The sequence below is a fragment of the Pezoporus occidentalis genome, unplaced genomic scaffold, assembly GCF_034315485.1.
Source record: "Pezoporus occidentalis ecotype Australia unplaced genomic scaffold, CSIRO_AGI_Poc_V1 ctg37, whole genome shotgun sequence".
NCBI lineage: Eukaryota > Metazoa > Chordata > Aves > Psittaciformes > Psittacidae > Pezoporus > Pezoporus occidentalis.
In genome coordinates, this window is record NW_026915691.1 from 3009185 (window position 1) to 3028385 (window position 19201).

The 19201-nt window shown below is 38.0% G+C and overlaps 2 protein-coding genes across 4 annotated transcripts in view; one reads left to right on the top strand and one right to left on the bottom strand.

The window, feature by feature from the left end:
- The window catches only part of RSPH14 (radial spoke head 14 homolog), an 85547-nt gene that overhangs the window by 31156 nt on the left and 35190 nt on the right, over positions 1 to 19201 (bottom strand). The window lies entirely within an intron of this gene.
- Positions 1 to 19201, top strand: part of GNAZ (G protein subunit alpha z) — a 57836-nt gene that overhangs the window by 14086 nt on the left and 24549 nt on the right. For all 3 annotated transcript variants that reach the window (XM_062631332.1, XM_062631333.1, XM_062631334.1), the window contains one exon: positions 8549 to 9829. In XM_062631332.1, coding sequence (XP_062487316.1) covers positions 9107 to 9829 — 723 coding nt within the window. In that variant the 5' untranslated portion in view covers positions 8549 to 9106. The remainder of the gene's footprint in view (positions 1 to 8548; positions 9830 to 19201) is intronic.

The window sequence follows — 19201 nt, forward strand, 5'->3', positions numbered from 1 at the left end:
TATTACGTTAATCAGACTTCTTTTCTTCAGGACACTGCTGTCTGTACCCAGGCTCTCAAGTTCTTACTACAGAGATTCTGATGTTGACCTCTGATTAGTTTATACCTGTCACTGGAACAGTCTAAACCAAGCATGTTTTTGTTCTCTAATGTGACCTTATATGCACAGGAAGAGAAACTTCCTTTTACAAAGCTACAATTTTATCCTGTTTCAAATCCCTCTTTAACTTTCTTTGGCTATAACTACCCAAATTTCTTTATGCTTTCATAAGATATTGTGTGTAATAAGGTTGAATGAGTGACAGGAAATTTAACATTAAATTCTTAACCAAACCTCATGTTCACTAGCTTTTCTGCATAATCATCTCCTTAATCTCAGTAAGACCCATGGAATGGCAGCCCTGTGGTATGTGAGTCTTAGCTCATGAACACCCAACATAAGAACTATAGTAACACCAATGATAAAAGCTAAACAGCAAGTCTAATGAAGACATAACCTGCCCTGCTGTCATCACCTGAGGTGCTTACAAAACACTGAGTGGGTCCTGCATTTTGTTTCTTGCTTTATTACAAATTTTTAAATGAGTCTGATGTTTGTATGTCCCTAAAGCAGATGCTGGCTGTGATGTTTCTCCTCACCCTTTTCTAGCAGCCAGGATTTTCTGCACACCCACTGTAATATTGTTGTAATGCTTCATTCTTTATGGAAGTCTGAAGGTCACCTCTGAAATGACTGCTGTGGTGGATCCTGGTCTTAGTTAAAACACTGTGAAGCACAGGCAAATCTATATGCAGTCACTGACACTACTCTGGATTTTCAGTAACACAACTCAGGATAGAACTGTTGTATTTTTGGCTCTATTCAAGAATCAGTCAGTATTATGTACTGGTTGTGTTGATGCTGCTTCTCACTGTTTCATACAAATTTGTGGATGTGCTAAAGCAGGTCATGATTTAAATATCTGCCAAGTATTTAGGTATTAATGCTTTACAGGATTTATGTTTCCAACTTCCTAAAGTAAGTGGGGTGTGCATCATTTAAAGAAAAAGAACTAATAGATCCCTGTATTCTGCTGTGGTCTGAATCTCACCTGAGTTGGTGCAAACTTTAATGCCACTAACTAAAGCTCAAAATCTAGCTGGAAACCACTAACTAGCCTAAGTGGTATTTCAGTACTGCTAAAGTATGTTGGATGATTCCAAACAACAGAAAAAATGTGATTTTTAAACCTATGAATATAATATCTCACTGCAGAAAATTATTCTGTTACGTCTATATTACATAGATAGGTCTATGACTACATGTAATAGGAGCAAGTAGTTTACTCTGGGTTCTCCACTATTTCCTTGTAAAACTCTTCTTCCATGTATCCATAGGTGGACCAGGCAAGTCCAATTGCCCTTGTCTAGCAAGTGCTTTCTTGAAATGGAATCTTTCTCTACTCTGTCTAAGCCTAAAATCTTCCAAAGTTTCCAACTGAATTTCCTGTTTTGTGGGAATGGCAAATGGATATCCACACCATAAAGCTCCTCTTCTGTTGAATTTTGCATCCTTGCCTCAAAGTTTGCAGATATAGCAGTAGAGTTTTCAATTTCTTTTAGCCTGGGTGAACTGTTTAGTTTTGCCCAAGCACTCAGACATTTATTCAGGGAAGGATATCTGCTGGAGAGATTTTTCAACCCAAGTACTTTCCCAAGTCTTTAAGCAATGGAAAACAGCAACATCAATAATATTGTCAGCCAACTGCAACAACAAGTTGTACTATCAACTAGGAGGTTGCATTAGGAAAAAAAAATCATCCTTTCTTCCTCTTATTTCAGATTTCAATGATTGTCTGAAGAGAATGTTGGTAATGCCTCTGGCCAGAGTTGTTTTAAAACAACTTTTTGTCTGTAATAAATGCACTTTAATCACTGTACATGAAAGTATTTCAACCTTGCATTTATTCTGCATGCATATCTGGGACTCTGTGGATGCTTTCCTGGATTCTAAAATCTGAACCGATTTCCTTATTCCTTATTAGCCTCAGTTCTGCTCCAAAAAAGAGATTAAAAAGAAAAAAGCCTGTTTAGTGGGACACTTGAGCTCCTCCTCAGTAAAGTACCTTGGGTATTTCCTGCTACATTGTACTCCCTCATGTCATCTTACCCTTTTTTAATAGTGTAAGAAGTGATTGAAAGTTTAAACCTGTAGAAATAAGGTTTTGTTAAACTACTGGAATTCTCTGTGGATGTGTCTAATTACTACAAACGGATGACATTAGATTGGCTTATACCTGTAAGTCTGATGTGTGCTGTGCTACTTCTTGCTAGATTTGCTTGTATTTGCTTTTACATGGGTAAGTGCTCAAACAGGCAGGATCACCACCTCCAAACTTTCAGGTAAGTAAAGAGAAAGAAGTGATCAGAATCAATAACCTGGGAAAATACAGCTTGGTAATGGTTTTGGTTTCTTCCTCTGGTAGCATATGTTCTGTAATACTGAATAGTGCACCAGTCCTGAATCAACAAAGGTTGCTGGCAAGTGCAGCTAAGACTGTTGTGGACAGTTTGCTGCAACCTTTTGAACTTCACTTTACTTTCTTAAATTAGGTACTATTGGGGAAAATTTATACTTAACATCTGGCTACTAGGACAGAAATATTGTAAAAAGCTGAACAAGATTGGACTCCTAATGCTCTGTGTGTGCATGTTGGGGTGATGAAGCTAAATTATTAGGTTACTGGTACTGCTTGCATATGAGGAAGAATATAGCTTTGTTCCTACAATGCTAGCTGAAATTCCTGCTGTTAGCAGTGTACCTTACGCACAGCCTACATTGACTGTGATAGTAACAGCCCTTAGCTTTATTCTGAGCTTAGAAGCCAGCTCCTTTCAATAAGATCTTGGAGGGGGGAACATCTTTCAAGGCATGCCATGGTAGTGTGCCAGTAGCTAATGCAACAGGATACAGTACTCGGATCCTTCCTTAGGAAAATTTGCACAAATCAACTGTGGTGTTGCCATTCTCCTTCCCTGCCCTCACTGTTACCTGGGGACATGCTGAGCAAAGGGCTGTTTATGATTGCAAACACAGAGATCAGTTTGAACAAGACAAAAGTGATGGGTAGAGACAAAGAGCAAGACTAGATATGAAATCAACAATAATGACTGGTTTTATTTGCTATAAAAGTATGGACAGAAGAATGTTATATAATAAACCAGTGTAGAATTTTTCTCAGATATTCTTCCCACTCTATAAACTGTTTTGGCATTACATCTTTGGTAATTGAAATCAATCACTGTAAGCTCAGGATTTGGGGCATGTTAATTTTATCTTGTGTGAAGAACTACCCATTTCAGTCATTAGAAGATAGCCCATATATAACATCAGATTAAACAAATATAGTAACATTTTGAGCAGCTTCAGTTGTCAGGAGAAGGCAGGTGTGTTGGTTTAGATACACACAGAATCAGAATGCATTGGAAGGGACCTTAAAGCTTGTCCAGTTCCAACTCCCTGCCATGGGCAGGGACACCTTCCACTAGAGCAGGTTGCTCCAAGCCCCGTCCACCCTGGCCTTGAACACTGCCAGGGATGGGGCAGCCACAGCTCCTCTGGGCACCCTGTTCTACATATGCAGTGTAATCTGATCATTCAAAGAATAAGATTTTTTTTGTTGTTTAAACTAAGTTTAGAGAGAAATGTGCACAGTGCAAGGAAGCAATAGGGCTTTCCATTACAGTAACTGAAAATACTTTTATCTAATTAGGAACTTACAGCCATGAGACACTTCCAGTTTCAATGCAGAAACTGATCTAAAAAACCCTTCAGAACAAATTCTAGACTGCCTTGTTTTCCGAGTATATTCCGAGGAAAAGTAAACCTGATGAGAGGAAGTTGATCTATACAAAGTATTATGTTACTGCTACTGCATTACTGTCCTGGCTCCATAAATTTATTCTTTTTCTTAACTTTAAAAAGCAGTGACTGTGAACTTGGAAGATGGTTCTTAGTGTATGTAGAAAAACTTAAATCAATTTTTTTACTGTCGTGAACTGTTGGGAAATAGTATCTATTACGATGCTTTACAAAGCAATAATATGATTGCTCCATTGTATTCCTACTTGAAATAGTGATATCCAAATACGTTATAAAAATATGCAATAGGAATGAATGACAAGCAGAATAATTGATAGGTAAACCACTGTGGGATGTGAATGATCCACCTGAATGCCTGTGGAAATGTGCAGTAGGAAGCAAAACACAGTGCACAGGTGGTCTGAAAAGTTTTTTTTCTTGAAAGTGTCTTTCTACCAAAGTGTTTGTCATAAGCAATTGTTGAGGCCAATAACAGGAAGTTGAATGAAAATTCTATTTATATGGGCATAAAATCTCCAGATTTATCAGGAGTGCTGATGCATTTTGGGAGGAATATGTATCCTCTTGCTGTGCTTGTCTCTAGTGAGCCTTTTTGTTTTCCCAGGATGAAGCTTGACTAAAGAGAGGAGGGGGAGTCCCATATGTGCTGCATGCAGAATTGTTCATCTTTAATCACAGATGTGTAGAAAATGTCACAAAGAATTCAGCCGGGTCTTAATGACATGACAGTGAGTGTCATGTCATTAGGTAATGATGAGGACTTAAATGTTCTGAACATGTCAGAATAAACATGATTAATGGAGCCCAATCTAATTTTTATGCAATGAAAACAAGAATTTGGCCTGACATCCGATATAGTAATTCCATTCTCTCCGTGTGGCTGGAAAGCTACTCAGTAAGAAACAGCTTCCTCAACTTTTATTTTTCATATTCTATGACCACTGGAAAAAGCCAGTTATTTGAAGAAGGCATAACTCCTCGTTTTGGAAGGTTTTTCTTCCCACATCTTTGATGTATTAAATCTGTGCTGATTACCCTTCTATTAAAGTGTATGCTGTTAACTTTCTGCTGATTAATCTGTTCTTCCTGTGCTAATGTCCTTCTGATGTGCAAAAGGAAAGATAAATGTAACTGCTATTAAGACTCTCCTTGTAGAATTTTAGACCAGGTATTAGCATTTGGGGCAAAGGATTCAGATATTTTTATATTTCGGGTATCCAAAGTGCTTACATTACAAGCCTGTTCATACATTGTGGTTCCTACTGGCAAAGACAACAGATAAGCACTCCATACTGCCATGTAGAGGTGACTTCATGTACTGACTGGATAACTAGTTCAGAACAACTGAGAGTAATACTGTTGTGGTTAGGTTTTGGAATTGGTCACTGCAGAAGTCCTGTTCTAGTTAATTAATTTCATGCCTGTGGATTTGGGGTGCCTTTACAGGAGTTGGAGCATGGACATTCAAAGAATATAGTGAGAAGACAGGTTTAACTGGGAGCAAGAAAGAAGATGGGAAGTTGAAATACTGTACAGGAAATCTTCAGAACTGAGTAAAAGCTGCTGTACTGAAAATGCATATGTTTACAGTGTTCTGGGACTCTAAGGAAAGACAAGAACGAGTGGGATATCCAAGTATATCAGCATACTTCATATGCTGATTTTCTGACCACCTTTTTGTGGTCGGAGTTCCAGTTGTGGAATTTTGCAGTTGTTTGCAACAATCATCTATTCATCTTATTCTAACTAAAATATAAAGCTCTCCTCAGTTCACTGGCACCAGCCCTGGCCTATACTGACTCATTGTGGTAGTCATGAATCCAGGTCTACTCTGGTTCAACTATGTATCTCCCTTAAGCAGGGTTAGAGTTAGGAAGGGATTTAAAGATAAATACAGAATCAGTAAAAGTATCTCAGGGTGAGTGATTGCAAGTTCAACTGTCCCAGGCTAACATCCCAGTAAATTTCAGCAATGAGTATGTAGAACTATCATCCGTTGACTCTGTCCTTTTTCTCTGATGTTACAACATCTTTTTCTCTGATGTTAAGGGATTAATGGTGATTGCTGAAACTGTTTGTCCTTCCATATGTACGTGTTTTGTGTTCCCAGATACCTTGACATTTAGATACTGGAAACTGCTGAAAAGGGATCCAGTGTATTGCAAGAACCTGCCTAATACCAAGGTGCTGTTACAGAACTATAGATTCCCCAGATGCATAACAGTGGGGACTTGGATTTGAAAGCAGATGGATAGGCTACCCTTCTACTTGTCAGACAATCATAAATTAGAAGAGATCTGTAAGTGTTTTTAAGCGTGTTTACAGACAAAGCTATACAAAGTATAGAAACTAAGATTAGGATGGCCCACTGTGATGAAGAATATATACATAACAGAAGAATAGTAATACCTCTTGCAAAACAGTAAAGATTGAGATCATTACACTTGTTTCTACTACCTCAGGAATGAAATCCTAGATATATAATTTATTACCCTCCCAAATAAATGTTCTAAGAATGTTTTTTTCTTGTAAATGTGAGATTGGAACTCACAAAGTTAGGTTTATCCTTTTCTTACCCATTTAACCCACCTTCAGTACTGCGGCTGATGTAATCTTCCTTATCTATATGTGAGAAGCTCTCATCTTGAAGTCTTTATGCTGTGCTATATCTCAGTTAACTGTACTTAAAGGTTAGCTAAAACTATCATTTGATATAATTAATTACTACTATAATTAATTTCTACTATAGTGACAACTACTGGGAGGACAAGATCTTGCTGAAATCCCTGTCTGGTAAGGATTTTTGGCAAGACAAAAAGCAAGAGTTGAAATTCTCAATAGTAAAACACTCTCTTACAAAACATCTACTAGTAAATAAGTATGCATTTATAAATATGTTACACATTAAAATAGAAGTCAGGTAAACGTAAGTTCATATTTTTCAACCGGAGCAGTGTGGCCAGGTAAGAATGAGAACCACCATGTCCTGCTGTATATCTACGTAAGTGACTCATATCCTGTGATGTAGGTGATGTGGAGAAAGGAAAAATACATATTGGTAAATCAGGTGCTTTGTTCAAAATACTTGATTACAGGTTAGTATTTTGGTGTGCTGAGATGTCTTTTGTTCACTAAAACTTCTGCTGTGATGCTTAAGAAAGAAAGAAAGCAACATACATGAGGTTGCAAGTAGCTGTAGTTCCATTTCTTTTCTCACCAAAGCTTCTGTTCAACATCTGGCTTGGATCATTCTGTCCCTTTCATACTAGTGTGGAATCATCCTCTTCAATACGTATTTTAATGCTTTGTGACATCTACACTGAAATGCTAGGAAGTTCATGCAAGAAAACTTCCAAAGACTTCTACAGCAACTTTGAAAATAAAATCTGGAAGATTCAGTCTTATTAAAATATAGTAGAATTTATATTCCTGTAGTCGGCTCTGAACTCAACCTTATCTCTGAGAGTATCTCGGTGGCATGTAGTTCAGTTTGTAAAAATACTCACTGAAACCCCCCTAGACACAAGTAAGCAGACAGCAAGATAAGTGCCAAAATGGGCTGGGGCCAGCTTACAATGTGGAAGCCATGACATTTGTGATTCTGCTGCCCACTGTGCTCGAAGCTTAGTGGGAGCAGTAAGCCCTTCCTAGGAAAAAGGCAAGTTATCACCAATCAGCTGTTAGTAATGTGTTTTCCCTCTGTGAGAGGTAACTGCTTCCTGCTGTTGCCTTCTGCAGAGTTCCAAATAGGAGGCTTAACCCCTAATTTGGGAAAGACTAATTGCTCTAACAGTCACTGCAAAGTTGTCAGCCCTTGCTTGGGATGGCATTTCCTGTGCTTTTTGTATTAAACACTATTCACTTATACTTACTTCTAGTAAACATATATAGTAAGTATAGTACTTACAGTCACTATTCACTTTTACTGTACCTCAGATTTTCCTGTTTTAAAAATGGAAGGGAAGAGGCTTAATAACAACTAGGCTATGGAAGGAAGCTTATGAAGTTTGTTGTAGTAGTGCATCACTTTATTGATTAAGCAGTATACACGTAGTACGTTGAATAGTACTGGTCTCCAAGGGGAAAGATGATCTCTTACTGTATTCTGCAATGATGAGTAATTCTGTCTTTTGCAAAATCATGAAGCAAAGTTGATCACCTCCTTTTGCTTCCTAATTTAGTTATTTAAATGTTCCATGCATTCAGAACAGATGAAAGAAAACTCGGGAGGACATCTGTCTGAGTACAAGATACTGACATAAATAGAGAGACTGGGGAAAGTAGTTGTGAGTCTGTTTCATTTTCTACTTCAGGAAAACCAGTCAGAACAGGACTGTGCAGGAAAAGCACTGCCATAAGCTCTTGCTGAGGGAGAAATTGGGGCACAGCTCAGCACTGTTTGTTTTCATGTAGGTTTAGATAATAAAACTCAGAAGGCTGAAAAGGAGATTTGATTTACCGTTGTTCAGAAACCACATTTTCTTAGGTCTGCAAGCTTCAGCTGCCCCTACGTTTTTGCTATGGTTTTAGATTTTTGCTTTTCTTTACATATTTTTCCATCTGTATTTTCTGATCCATTATTGGGATACTAAAAGGTTTAGAAGTCTAGAAGAGCAGAAAGTGAGTGGTTCGCAGCAAGGAAGCGGAGTCTCTCATTTCATTCATTTCTTTTCTCATTGTTTGGCAGGTGGAAAGCACTGATTTACAGAGCTGAACTGGATCAGCTGAAGAAGTGGGGGAAGAGAAACAAAACAAGTAGAGCGCCATTGAAAAGAACTTCAGCTTTATCTAGCAGCATCACCACAGCAACCAGAAAATACAATCAAAAGACAAGAGCTAGAGCAGAGAAGGTGAAAGTGCAGCTCCTTACCTTTGGACAGAAGGCAGCAAAATAATTATGCAGAACAGAAAAGAGTATTTCATGGATCTAGCCAAACAGTGGCAAAGGGAAGTGTGCCTTCAGTAACAGGAATGTGCCACCGTTCATGTGCTGGAAAGGGGAGTGCGATGAGATCTGCTGAAGAGACTATTTCTGTGGTTGCATATCTACATGGGTTTGCACCCCTGCTGGGACTGAATTAGGTGGTACAGGCATCTTGGACCATCAGGTACTGGAGAGCAACTTTTTTTTCTTGTTCAAGGTGTACCTGGCACGGGAACTGAAAGACACCACAGATCCTTTTCAGAGACACAAACAGAGTGAGACAATCTCCAAGCCTCCCCCTCTGTAACCACCTGCTATACCATGGGATGTCGGCAAAGCTCTGAGGAGAAAGAGGCAGCGCGGCGGTCCCGTAGGATTGACCGCCACCTGCGCTCTGAAAGTCAGCGACAGCGAAGAGAGATTAAGCTCCTACTCCTGGGTACCAGCAATTCTGGGAAGAGCACTATCGTAAAGCAGATGAAAATCATTCATAGTGGTGGCTTTAACTTGGAGGCCTGTAAGGAATACAAACCTCTGATTATCTATAATGCAATTGACTCTCTCACACGTATTATTCGGGCTCTAGCCACCCTTAAGATAGAGTTTCACAATCCTGATAGAGCATATGATGCTGTACAGCTTTTTGCCCTGACAGGCCCAGCTGAGAGCAAAGGTGAGATTACCCCTGAGCTCCTGGGAGTCATGAAACGGCTCTGGGCAGACCCTGGTGTGCAGGAGTGTTTTTGCCGCTCCAACGAGTACCACCTAGAGGATAATGCTGCATACTACTTAAATGACCTAGAAAGGATTGCAGCACTGGACTACATCCCTACAGTGGAAGATATTCTGCGTTCTCGGGACATGACCACAGGGATTGTAGAAAATAAGTTCACCTTCAAAGAGCTGACTTTCAAAATGGTGGATGTGGGTGGACAGAGATCTGAACGCAAAAAATGGATCCACTGTTTTGAGGGGGTTACAGCAATAATTTTCTGTGTGGAGCTGAGTGGATATGACTTGAAGCTGTATGAAGATAACCAAACAGTAAGCGCACCTTCTGCTCCTTATTCTCTTGCCTTCTCTTCCTTTCCTCCTCCCCAGTGTCTGGCCTCTTTTCCCTCCACCTTCCTACCCTCCCAAGGCAGTAATCCCCAAGTTCTTAGCCCCAGATGTGATTTCCTTTGCCTCGCCCCCAGTCTATAGCAAAAAGCCAGAAACTAAGACTCCTTTATTTGGATAATTTTTTCCACTGGACAGATTTATTTAATTAATACTTTTGGGAAATGGAGGTGCTCTTCACATGACTGCAGTATTTTATATATAAGGGGGGGGTGCCTTTTTGCTGAATGTTTATCTGGTTACTGTTACTCCAAACATCACTTAGTATGTGTAGTGATTAGTAGCGTTACTACTGCGTAGACAGCAGTAACATCCTGCTGTACAAAGGTGTTTGGACACCATGTTTTGCGAGTCTTGGGAAATTTTGAAGCTAAAATAGTATTGAGTAGCAGCTTTCTCCCCATTTATTTCCCCAGGATCTTCAATAAGAATCTGGGATTAAAGTAATTAAGAAAAAAAGAAGTTTTTGATGTGTATGGAAATTTAATTTTTTTTTCTTTGACTTTTTGTTGATACGGCTGATTTGTCTGGTGCAATGAATAACTATTCCTGTTTAAGTCCCTTTGATGCTATTAGCTTCTGCTTTTCACAGCACACAAATACAGTAACTATGGAAAAACACATGAACATTAAGGCATATGGAACCATGTATTTGCTATCACATTTAGGTTGCCTGAGTTAACCTTTAAAGGGTTTCATTTGAACTTATTTTTTTGACAGCTTTGTAAAACGTGATGCTTAAGAGAGAGGTTTGTGGGTAGGAACATATAATGATTCTGTCATCTAGTGGTTCCTAAACGTGCTGTATTTATGTTTGAAAACAGCTGCTTTTCAGGAAGAATTAATCTATATTGTAAAATCAGAAAGTTAACCTTAAAATGCTTCTACTTTTCTTGTACTCCTTTACATATCTTCAGTTGTCTTACATGAATTTTGTACAGGACTAGTTGCATACCTGATTTTATTACTAAAAGTTGTTTCTTGAGAGCTTCTGTGCTCTTTAAAGATGCCAAATAGATGGTCTTGGTTTTGATAATGACTGGAAGGGCTTCAGTGGCTAAATGTGAAATCCTCCCAGAAATTACTCCTATTTTATGTAACACATGCCTTTCACCAGATCCCTGAGGCAAGGTGAACTATATCAGTACCTGGAGCAATTTCAGTGCCTTCTATTTAATCTGCTGTTTATACAGTATAACTTATCATAGAATCACAGTGCAGATTAAGATGTCAGTTGACCCAGGGGATTCCACAGTTCTGGTGATTGGAATTGACAGCAATTGAGGTGATGAAACTCCTTGAAATGGAAGTGGCTAAAGAAAAGACTTTAATAGGTGATACCTCCAACATATTTTTCACAGTTTACATGGTAGTGTTGGAGTGAGATACTAGTATGTCCTTCTGCAACTCCTACCCTCCAAACCAGCATAAGACGAGATCATCCCTGAAGAAAGCAAGTGAAACTATTCCATCCACATCCCATGCATCCCATGCAGGAAAGGAGTTCTTTATGTATCACTTTATACAATCTGTTATTGTTACTGGTACAGAGATGTGAAATCATTTCAACTCATCTTCACTTCTAATTCCCTTGTCAGTATTTTTGGTAGCTAATGCAGTTTTTACAAAGAGTTTTCTTATTAGGAGGGAGCTAAGTGATAAGTTTGAGATGCAATTAGACTACAAAATCATTTCCAAAAATATTCCCTACGTTTTACAAGCTTGTCTTAAATGCTTGAATCCCTTTTGGATTTTCTTTCTATGATTCTTTAAGGCAAAAAAACGCTTACGGTCAAGAACCTTCACCTGAGCTGAATTTTGATAAAACTCTTCTGAAATACTTGATTTTTACTGCAAATGAAATATACATTATGAGTACTGAATCTGTTACAAAGATTTTTTGTATTAGAAAGCAGCTAAGTGACAACTTTGAGAAGCAGTTCCACTGGGTCATGAGAAATAATCAGACCAGAAATAATTATTCTAAGAAAAAAAAGTTACCTAATTTTTTAGTAGCTTTGTTGACTTTGTCTGCATCCTTCTATCTTATCTCCATCATTGTCTCCATGTGTCTGAGGCCATTCTATGAGTATGAAATTCTCTCTTAAATGATTTTGGCAAAGATCTGGTATTTCCAATAATCCTTGTAAGCACTGTTTAAATTGGCCATTTTTTTGTTGGTAGAGCTTATCACATATATTTCTCTATTCTTATCTTCTTTAGTGATTTTAGAGCTTATCAACTGCACTTCCATTTTCTTCCCTGTACTATGGTAACTAATCATTCACTGTCCTACATACGGACTTAGGCTTCATTACCTGGAGATTCCTGTCTTGGCATTAGTGCCTTCCTGTTGTAACAGATTTCTGTAGTTGATTTATTTAGTGACCTCCTGTTGGCATGAGAGAAGCATTATTTGTGTTAATTCTCAGAGATATTAGGAAAAACATCTGTTATTTGTATCTAGACCCTGACTTGGAGTTAGTTGGGCTTCTTGCAATTCCTTAGCCTTTTCCTGCCATGCCTTTCAGATTTAAAAATCAAAAAGAATTAGCCCAAATGGGAAATCGAAATTTGATTCTAAATACTGGAATCAAAATCCTTATGGATGTTGATTTTGATTCCAGTATTTAGAATCAAATGAATTAAGTGTCTGAGTTATTTCGGAGTGACATTGAAGCCCACTTATGCATAGTGTTTTAACAGCCTGGAGGGCTAAGCTCCTATGATGTCTTTCTATCCCTTTTCTACAAGCTGATGTTCCTTGGTGCTACTGCTTACAGAATGTACTCATCATTGAAATTCAGACTTTTATTATCCATCAGCTTCTATGTATATGCAACCACTGTCCAAGTATTTGCCCATATATGAAATTAAATTCTGCACACATATTCTCATAATCTGTGGAGAAACTGGAACACAGATGGGTGAGAACAGTCATCATCCTGTAACTCCCTCTTATGTTGCAAAAAGGAGAGGGATACTAATAGCATTTCAGGGGAAACCTGGCTGTATAATCATAAAGAACAGGTTACTTTTGCCCCATCTTTCTTTGGCTATTATGTTTTTATCCAAACATACATCCATAATTTTACTATACAGAGATGGCATGTTTCATGTGTGTCGCATGGCATTAAACAGCTATGACAGCAGAACTATGAGAAGGTACATCAACTGAACTGCAACACTGAAACTGCCACTCCTGTGAAAAGCCCTATGAATAATAGCATTGCTGACTTTAAAATGCTTCCTGGTGTAATTTCTATGCTGAAAACAGCTATTAAATGAAAACTAGTTGCAACTTGCCGCTTGACAGAGAGTGTAAGAATCTGGGTGATACGTAAACTGTGCAAGTTGAGCAAAGAGTCTGTATGAATATGAGAACTCCTGGGCTTCCTGTTGACAGAAATGGATAAATGCTATGCATGAGCTCTGTCTTTACTGAAGATGCATTAAAATAATGATTGACAAATAGGGTGAAAATTGAGTGAAAAATGAGCTAGTTTGGCATACTGGTAGGTCCTGAAGATAGCTAACTCATGGAGTCTGTTCAGGGCAAGATTATTGTAGTGACACCAGTGTACAGAAGGGAGAACAAAAATAATGCCCAAATTACCAGTTACCTGGACAGTTTTTCCCTTTGTCTGTGGTTTTGAGAGACAAAGTAAGTTAAAATTTATCCTGCCTGGAAATAAATGAGAAAAGGGAAGACTTCTTATTTTTTTTCTTTTCCTGGGGCTTTTTTTCTTTCTCCTGCTATGCTTTATTCTGCATAACTTCATTTGCAGAGGCAAAAATCACCTGCACTAACAGTTTGTAGGTCTGGCCAAATTTTGACTTATCTGTTCAATATTTAGCTGCTTACTGAAGAGCAAAATAGTGAAAAATAGAATTCTTCACTTTTTTCTTCCTCCACCTTGTGTGCTTTCTTTCGTCATTCTCAAGAACAATATTTTTCTTGCTTATCTAAGGTTATCTGCAAATATGATCTGAGTCTGTTTTCATTTCCACAGTGTTATGCGTTGTCTTCTACCTAAGATGTGATAAACAGAGCTGTATCTTTGTATGCATCATACCTACTTAGTATGACTCAGCTAGGTAACAGCTGCCTCTTCTTGTGACACAGTTGCAAAATTGGTTTGTACAATACCTTTGGAATGCTACTGCTTTATTGCAAGATCATTATTCCTGACCAGCACTCTGAGAAGGTTGCCATTGGTTTTTATATCTCCATTGTGATTTCTTCTCTATTGCATCAAATTGCTTGTCTTAGTTTTCACGGTCCTTAGCAGCTTACTGACCCATTCTGTCTTCTATTATGTACTAAGATGTCACCTCTGGCCTTTGATAATGTAAAATTATCTTTTTCTTTTTTATTTCCCCCTCCCTTCTTACATGTTGCATCCTGCACTTAGGAATTTCCTGTTAATATCAGAGTGTCTCACGCTGATTTAAATTTCTCCTTAAATGAATGTGTACTAGAGGATGTTAAATAATCTGTACTTTCATGTTAGTATTCCTGCTTCTCACCCTGAAAGGGAGCCTTGCAGTTTCTTTGCAAGTCCCCCATCTGTATGCATGCAGTTTGGTGTTTCATACCTGCTATACATCCTGATGAATAGTTTTCAATTTTCTTCTACAGTGTTTAGCTGCAATAGGGTTCTAGACCATTAGAAAGGGTCTTCAGAGATAAAATAATGAAGGAATGAAATTAATTAAACATGGATATAAGATTGAGAGTTCCTGAGGTCAGTAGTTGTAACAGATTCACACAGTGCAGGAGATACCAAGCAAAGATGGTATGTCTGCTTTTTCTAAAAATACTACTAGTTCAATAACTTTATCAGTGTGAATGCTACTTGCAGGTGACTCAGATTTAGAGAATTTTTCTCCTTTTTTATAGCCATTATTAGCAGTGAAAGGAAAAATAAAATTTGAGGGAATTCTGAGGCTCTTTTTAGTGGAGTAACTTGTTAAAAGGAAGGTGCAGATGAAAAATCAAAACCAGTTCAGACTGCAGCAGGCCTCGTGCAAATCTTTGGGGTCACAGTGGAACCTCTCAATTATCTAATAATAATTTACCTGGAAAGCTCTTTGTCACGTGTTAACTGTATGAATTCTGAACAGAAATCCTGTTTCTGCCAGGATTTTTTTTAGTGAATAAACAAATTCTTAAGGAGCTTATTTGCCTTTCCTGATACTTCAGCTTTTTGAGACTATTTAAACTCCTTCCTGGCATGTGGCTGTTGTTCTGCAATACTAACAGCGAGAACAGAGGGGAAATTGTGCTACATGTAATACATGGCCCTCTTAGCACCTGGAGTTACCGCTGGAAATAAAACATGGCAGCAAACATCTTTCTGACAAAATAAGTCTCTTGGGAATCTGCAAAAAAGATTGACCTAAACCATTCAGGTGCTCTCACTTTTTATGAAGGCTTTCCATTTCATGATATTTCATAGTGAAGTTTGTGTGGGAGCAAAGCCTGGATGACTTCAGCATTCATGTGTGCAGTCTTTCAGCTCTTCAAATGGAATTCTAGCCTTGCTTTTTTTTCACTTAAGAATGTAAAATATATCTTCCCTTACCAAAGTTTAACTTTAAATGGTGATATATCAAGATTCCAGCCTTAAGGCTTGTAGCCAAGCATTTATCTTCTAAAATACGTAAATAGCAGTAAAATAATAAGTATACATAAAATGATCAATTCCCAATTTAGATATTATCTCAGGTCTGAAGATTTAGTTTTTTATGCTTCTGATATGGATATCCACACATAGAAGGGGAATAGACCAAAGCAATATGATGTTCTCTTGTAAGGAATTGCCATCTTTATGTGAAACGCTCTTGATGACTCTATTGAAAATTAGTTACTTGAAAACAAATTCTGTATTTGCCCTTGTAGAATGCCTTTAACAGTAAGGAATACCATAAACTTTTAGGGCTGTGATGCATAAATGACAGATACGGCCTAGCCTTTTAGAAAATATGCTGCTTGGACGTTAAGAGATTTAAGCTTCAGAGGAACAACTACTATGTCGTTCAATACAAAGTTGAAAATGACTCTTTAAGAACACTGTGTGTAAATAAGACCATTACTGCACAGTGTAATATATTCTTCTGTAATCCCCTCTCATCCCTAATAACAGGTGTAATTTGGCATACATTTGAGCTTTCTAGGCTGTTGGGATAGCAATCCAAAACCCCTTCAGGATGTTAGAACACTTCCTCAGTGTGTATTCCCAGTACATATTTTTTCGGTGTATTGAGAGACATCTGACATAGTTCTTCTGCCTGTGAATATAGAAAGACACTGCATCCTGAAATGGAGGCTGACTGAATTTTTCTGGTTGCTGTTATTTGGTGGAGTTGCTACTTTACGTTTAGAGAGTTAGAAAATGAAAGGTTGATCTGAAATTTAGTCCTGAAATGCCATACCACTCATCATTATTCCTAACTGGTGAGCAGATCTCTCCCATAATATTCACTGACTAAAACCATCTAGCTTGGAAGTTGGTAACAGAACTTGTGAAGCATTTGACAAGCTTTAGTGAAGAAAGTTGTGTGGCATGAAATAAGAAAATAGGAAGTGGTCTTGAATGCCCAAAGCCCTGTGAGGTTTGACAGGATTAGTAACAAAGGAGAACCAAAACAGTTCAGTAGTACAGCAAGCAAAATCATGTATGAAACCTAAAAATATTAAGTACCAGCTTTTGAAAAGCATTACAAAGTGAAGAGCAAATACTTAATAATCTTGAAGGTGTTGCTACTAACATCACATTACTTGTGTTTGTGTTTGACATAGTTTTCAAGAATAGCTTTTGTTGTTTGCATGCACAGGTCAAAAAACTGGGTGAAACTAGTAACTTAGACTAGAATACGCAGACACATGAAAAAATATATAGCAGGAATAAATACGGTTCTTGCAAATGGAAGTCATGCCTTCTGAAGTTGCTAATTCTGGGTTCGTTGGTTGTCAGTTTTGGTGTGGTGGTGTGGGTTTTGGGTTTGTGTGTTTTTGTGTTGGGTTTTTTTTTAGACATGAGTAAGTATGCAGGAGATGAATTCGGATGCTGAAACCATTTTACTCTGGAAAAAAGATTTTTGACAGCAGCTTTCTGAAAGGAACTAGGCTGCTGTGGCTTTCCTCTGTCCCAGAGGGGATGGTTTGTCCTGAACAAAAAAGTTGATTAAAGGTGGCAGGAGAAGTAGGAGCTGGTGGACAATTCTTCCAGTGTAAGGAGGTAGCAGAGGAGCAGGAGGTGCTCTCAGCAGCTTCCATTGTTTAAAATATTCCCAAATTGATATTAAAAAGTTGCTGTTCAGTCTGACCTACTACTGATGCTTTATGGGCAGAAGAAGAATAGAAAATGTGATGTATTATAGAAAAATAATTGGAAGAGCTCTCAATATTACTAATAAGGAATCTGTTTTTTAGAGAAATGTAATCAAATGAGGCTTTTGATCAACTCTACTTACAAATAGAATTTTTCTAAGAATTTATTATTGTGGTAAGATTCATAAGAGTATTACATATATTCTTACAAAAATGTACATGTTTTCGATCTTTTTATCACTTCTGTTCTATAAAATAGGTATTCATGTTCTTGAAAATCTTTTAGATAAATATTTAATCATTGCTTGAATACTTCTGACTTTCTCACTAGAGCCCAATGTCTTCCAGTGTGGTATTTAAGAACCTTGTATCTGCTATCACTTTGAACGAAAGGTTAATATATTCTGACTTATGTTTAAGCTGTTTTATTTTATGTGGTAGCACAGAAACTTCTCAGTTGCATTAAAGCAAAGAGACTTCCCTGTGGTCAGTGCATTCTCCTTTCTTTTGTGGTTCTCAGTGCGGCCTGTAGCTATTTCTTAAGCCACGTTGCCATCTTCCACTACTGTGTAACAGATCTAGTTCATGTATAGTGTGTTCTGGCATGGTAGTGGTAGCAACCAGTCAGTGTCCTTCCTCTCTTCTTACAGATGACAATTCTGGACATGTGCTGAAGGCCTTTACTGTGTATTTGTGGTAAGGCATATGTGCTCCCAGGAGTGACTGGCTTTACCAGTCACCTGCAGCATAGGCATTCTCTTTGTGCACAGTGCCAGTCTGGACAGATGAGGTGAGACTAGAGGACAAACAAAAGCTCAAAGACAGTTGGATGCTGCAACCTCAGAAAGATTTGGGGCTGAGGAGTCCCATGAATTGTCATGTTCGGTCAGCATTGTCCATGGACTGATCCCTGGGCATTCTTGTTCTGTGGCGTGTTACAGGGTTGTTCTGGTGCCTTTACTCCTCTTGATCATGTTATCTTTTAAAAAAAAAATTACCATTAACTCTGTCTACTGCCCTTTATATTGATATCCTTATAGGATATTTTTATACTGATCACCTTTTATGCAAAGCACTTCAGAATGAACAGCATGAATACAATTAAATTCATTGTTGTCTCTGTATTAGTTTTCAGAACCATTTGGTGGTTATGCTATAGACTATTCTACCTAAATTGGACAGGACTAGTAAAAGGAGACCGTTCTAGTCTGACAGTAACCTTGTATCTTAAAAAAATAGAAGTATTTGTTGTACATGGTGGAAAGGTGGTAGGATGGGGTTTTTTAGGCTATAAAGTTTTGCAGATGCAAGTATCTGACCACTGAAATTAGCAATATTGTCGTAGTGGCACTCAGTCTAGACTAAGGCCTTTTCAAGAGTAACTTTCTGGTGTTATTTTTTTCATTGAAAATGTTCTGTGGATGCCAAAAATATTATCTCAACTTGAACCTCATTTTGCTTAAGTTTCCTTTGCAATAATCCTAAGTGGATCCCATCCCTGTCAATCCTGCAGAATCCCTGAATTCAGTTACATATATAAATGAAAAACCTCAGTGACTTGGCATACAGTTGTAATCAGTTCTAATTTTGCTAGGTTATTGACTTTGTCCTGGCTGGGGTTTAAGGTATGTTTTAATTCAGTGTTTTCTGCAAGTATAGTTATTCTTTCTGTCATTACCTAACATATTAAATAAGCTTGGACTTTAAACAGATTCATGTAGAATCTGCCTATACACTTGCATGTATTTAGTAACTTGCATTTGTTGCTGCTGTTTTACTGCTCTTTCAGCCATTTTCAATAGGCAGAATAATCTTCATAGCCAGGAGCTTAGTCTGTATGGAAGTTCTCCATGTAACAATGGAGTAAAAGCAGCATAAAAACTGAAGAATTTGGCAGACATGCGTATGGGTAAATGTAGTACCTGTAACACTTGCAAATGCCTTGCCAGTAATTATGTCAC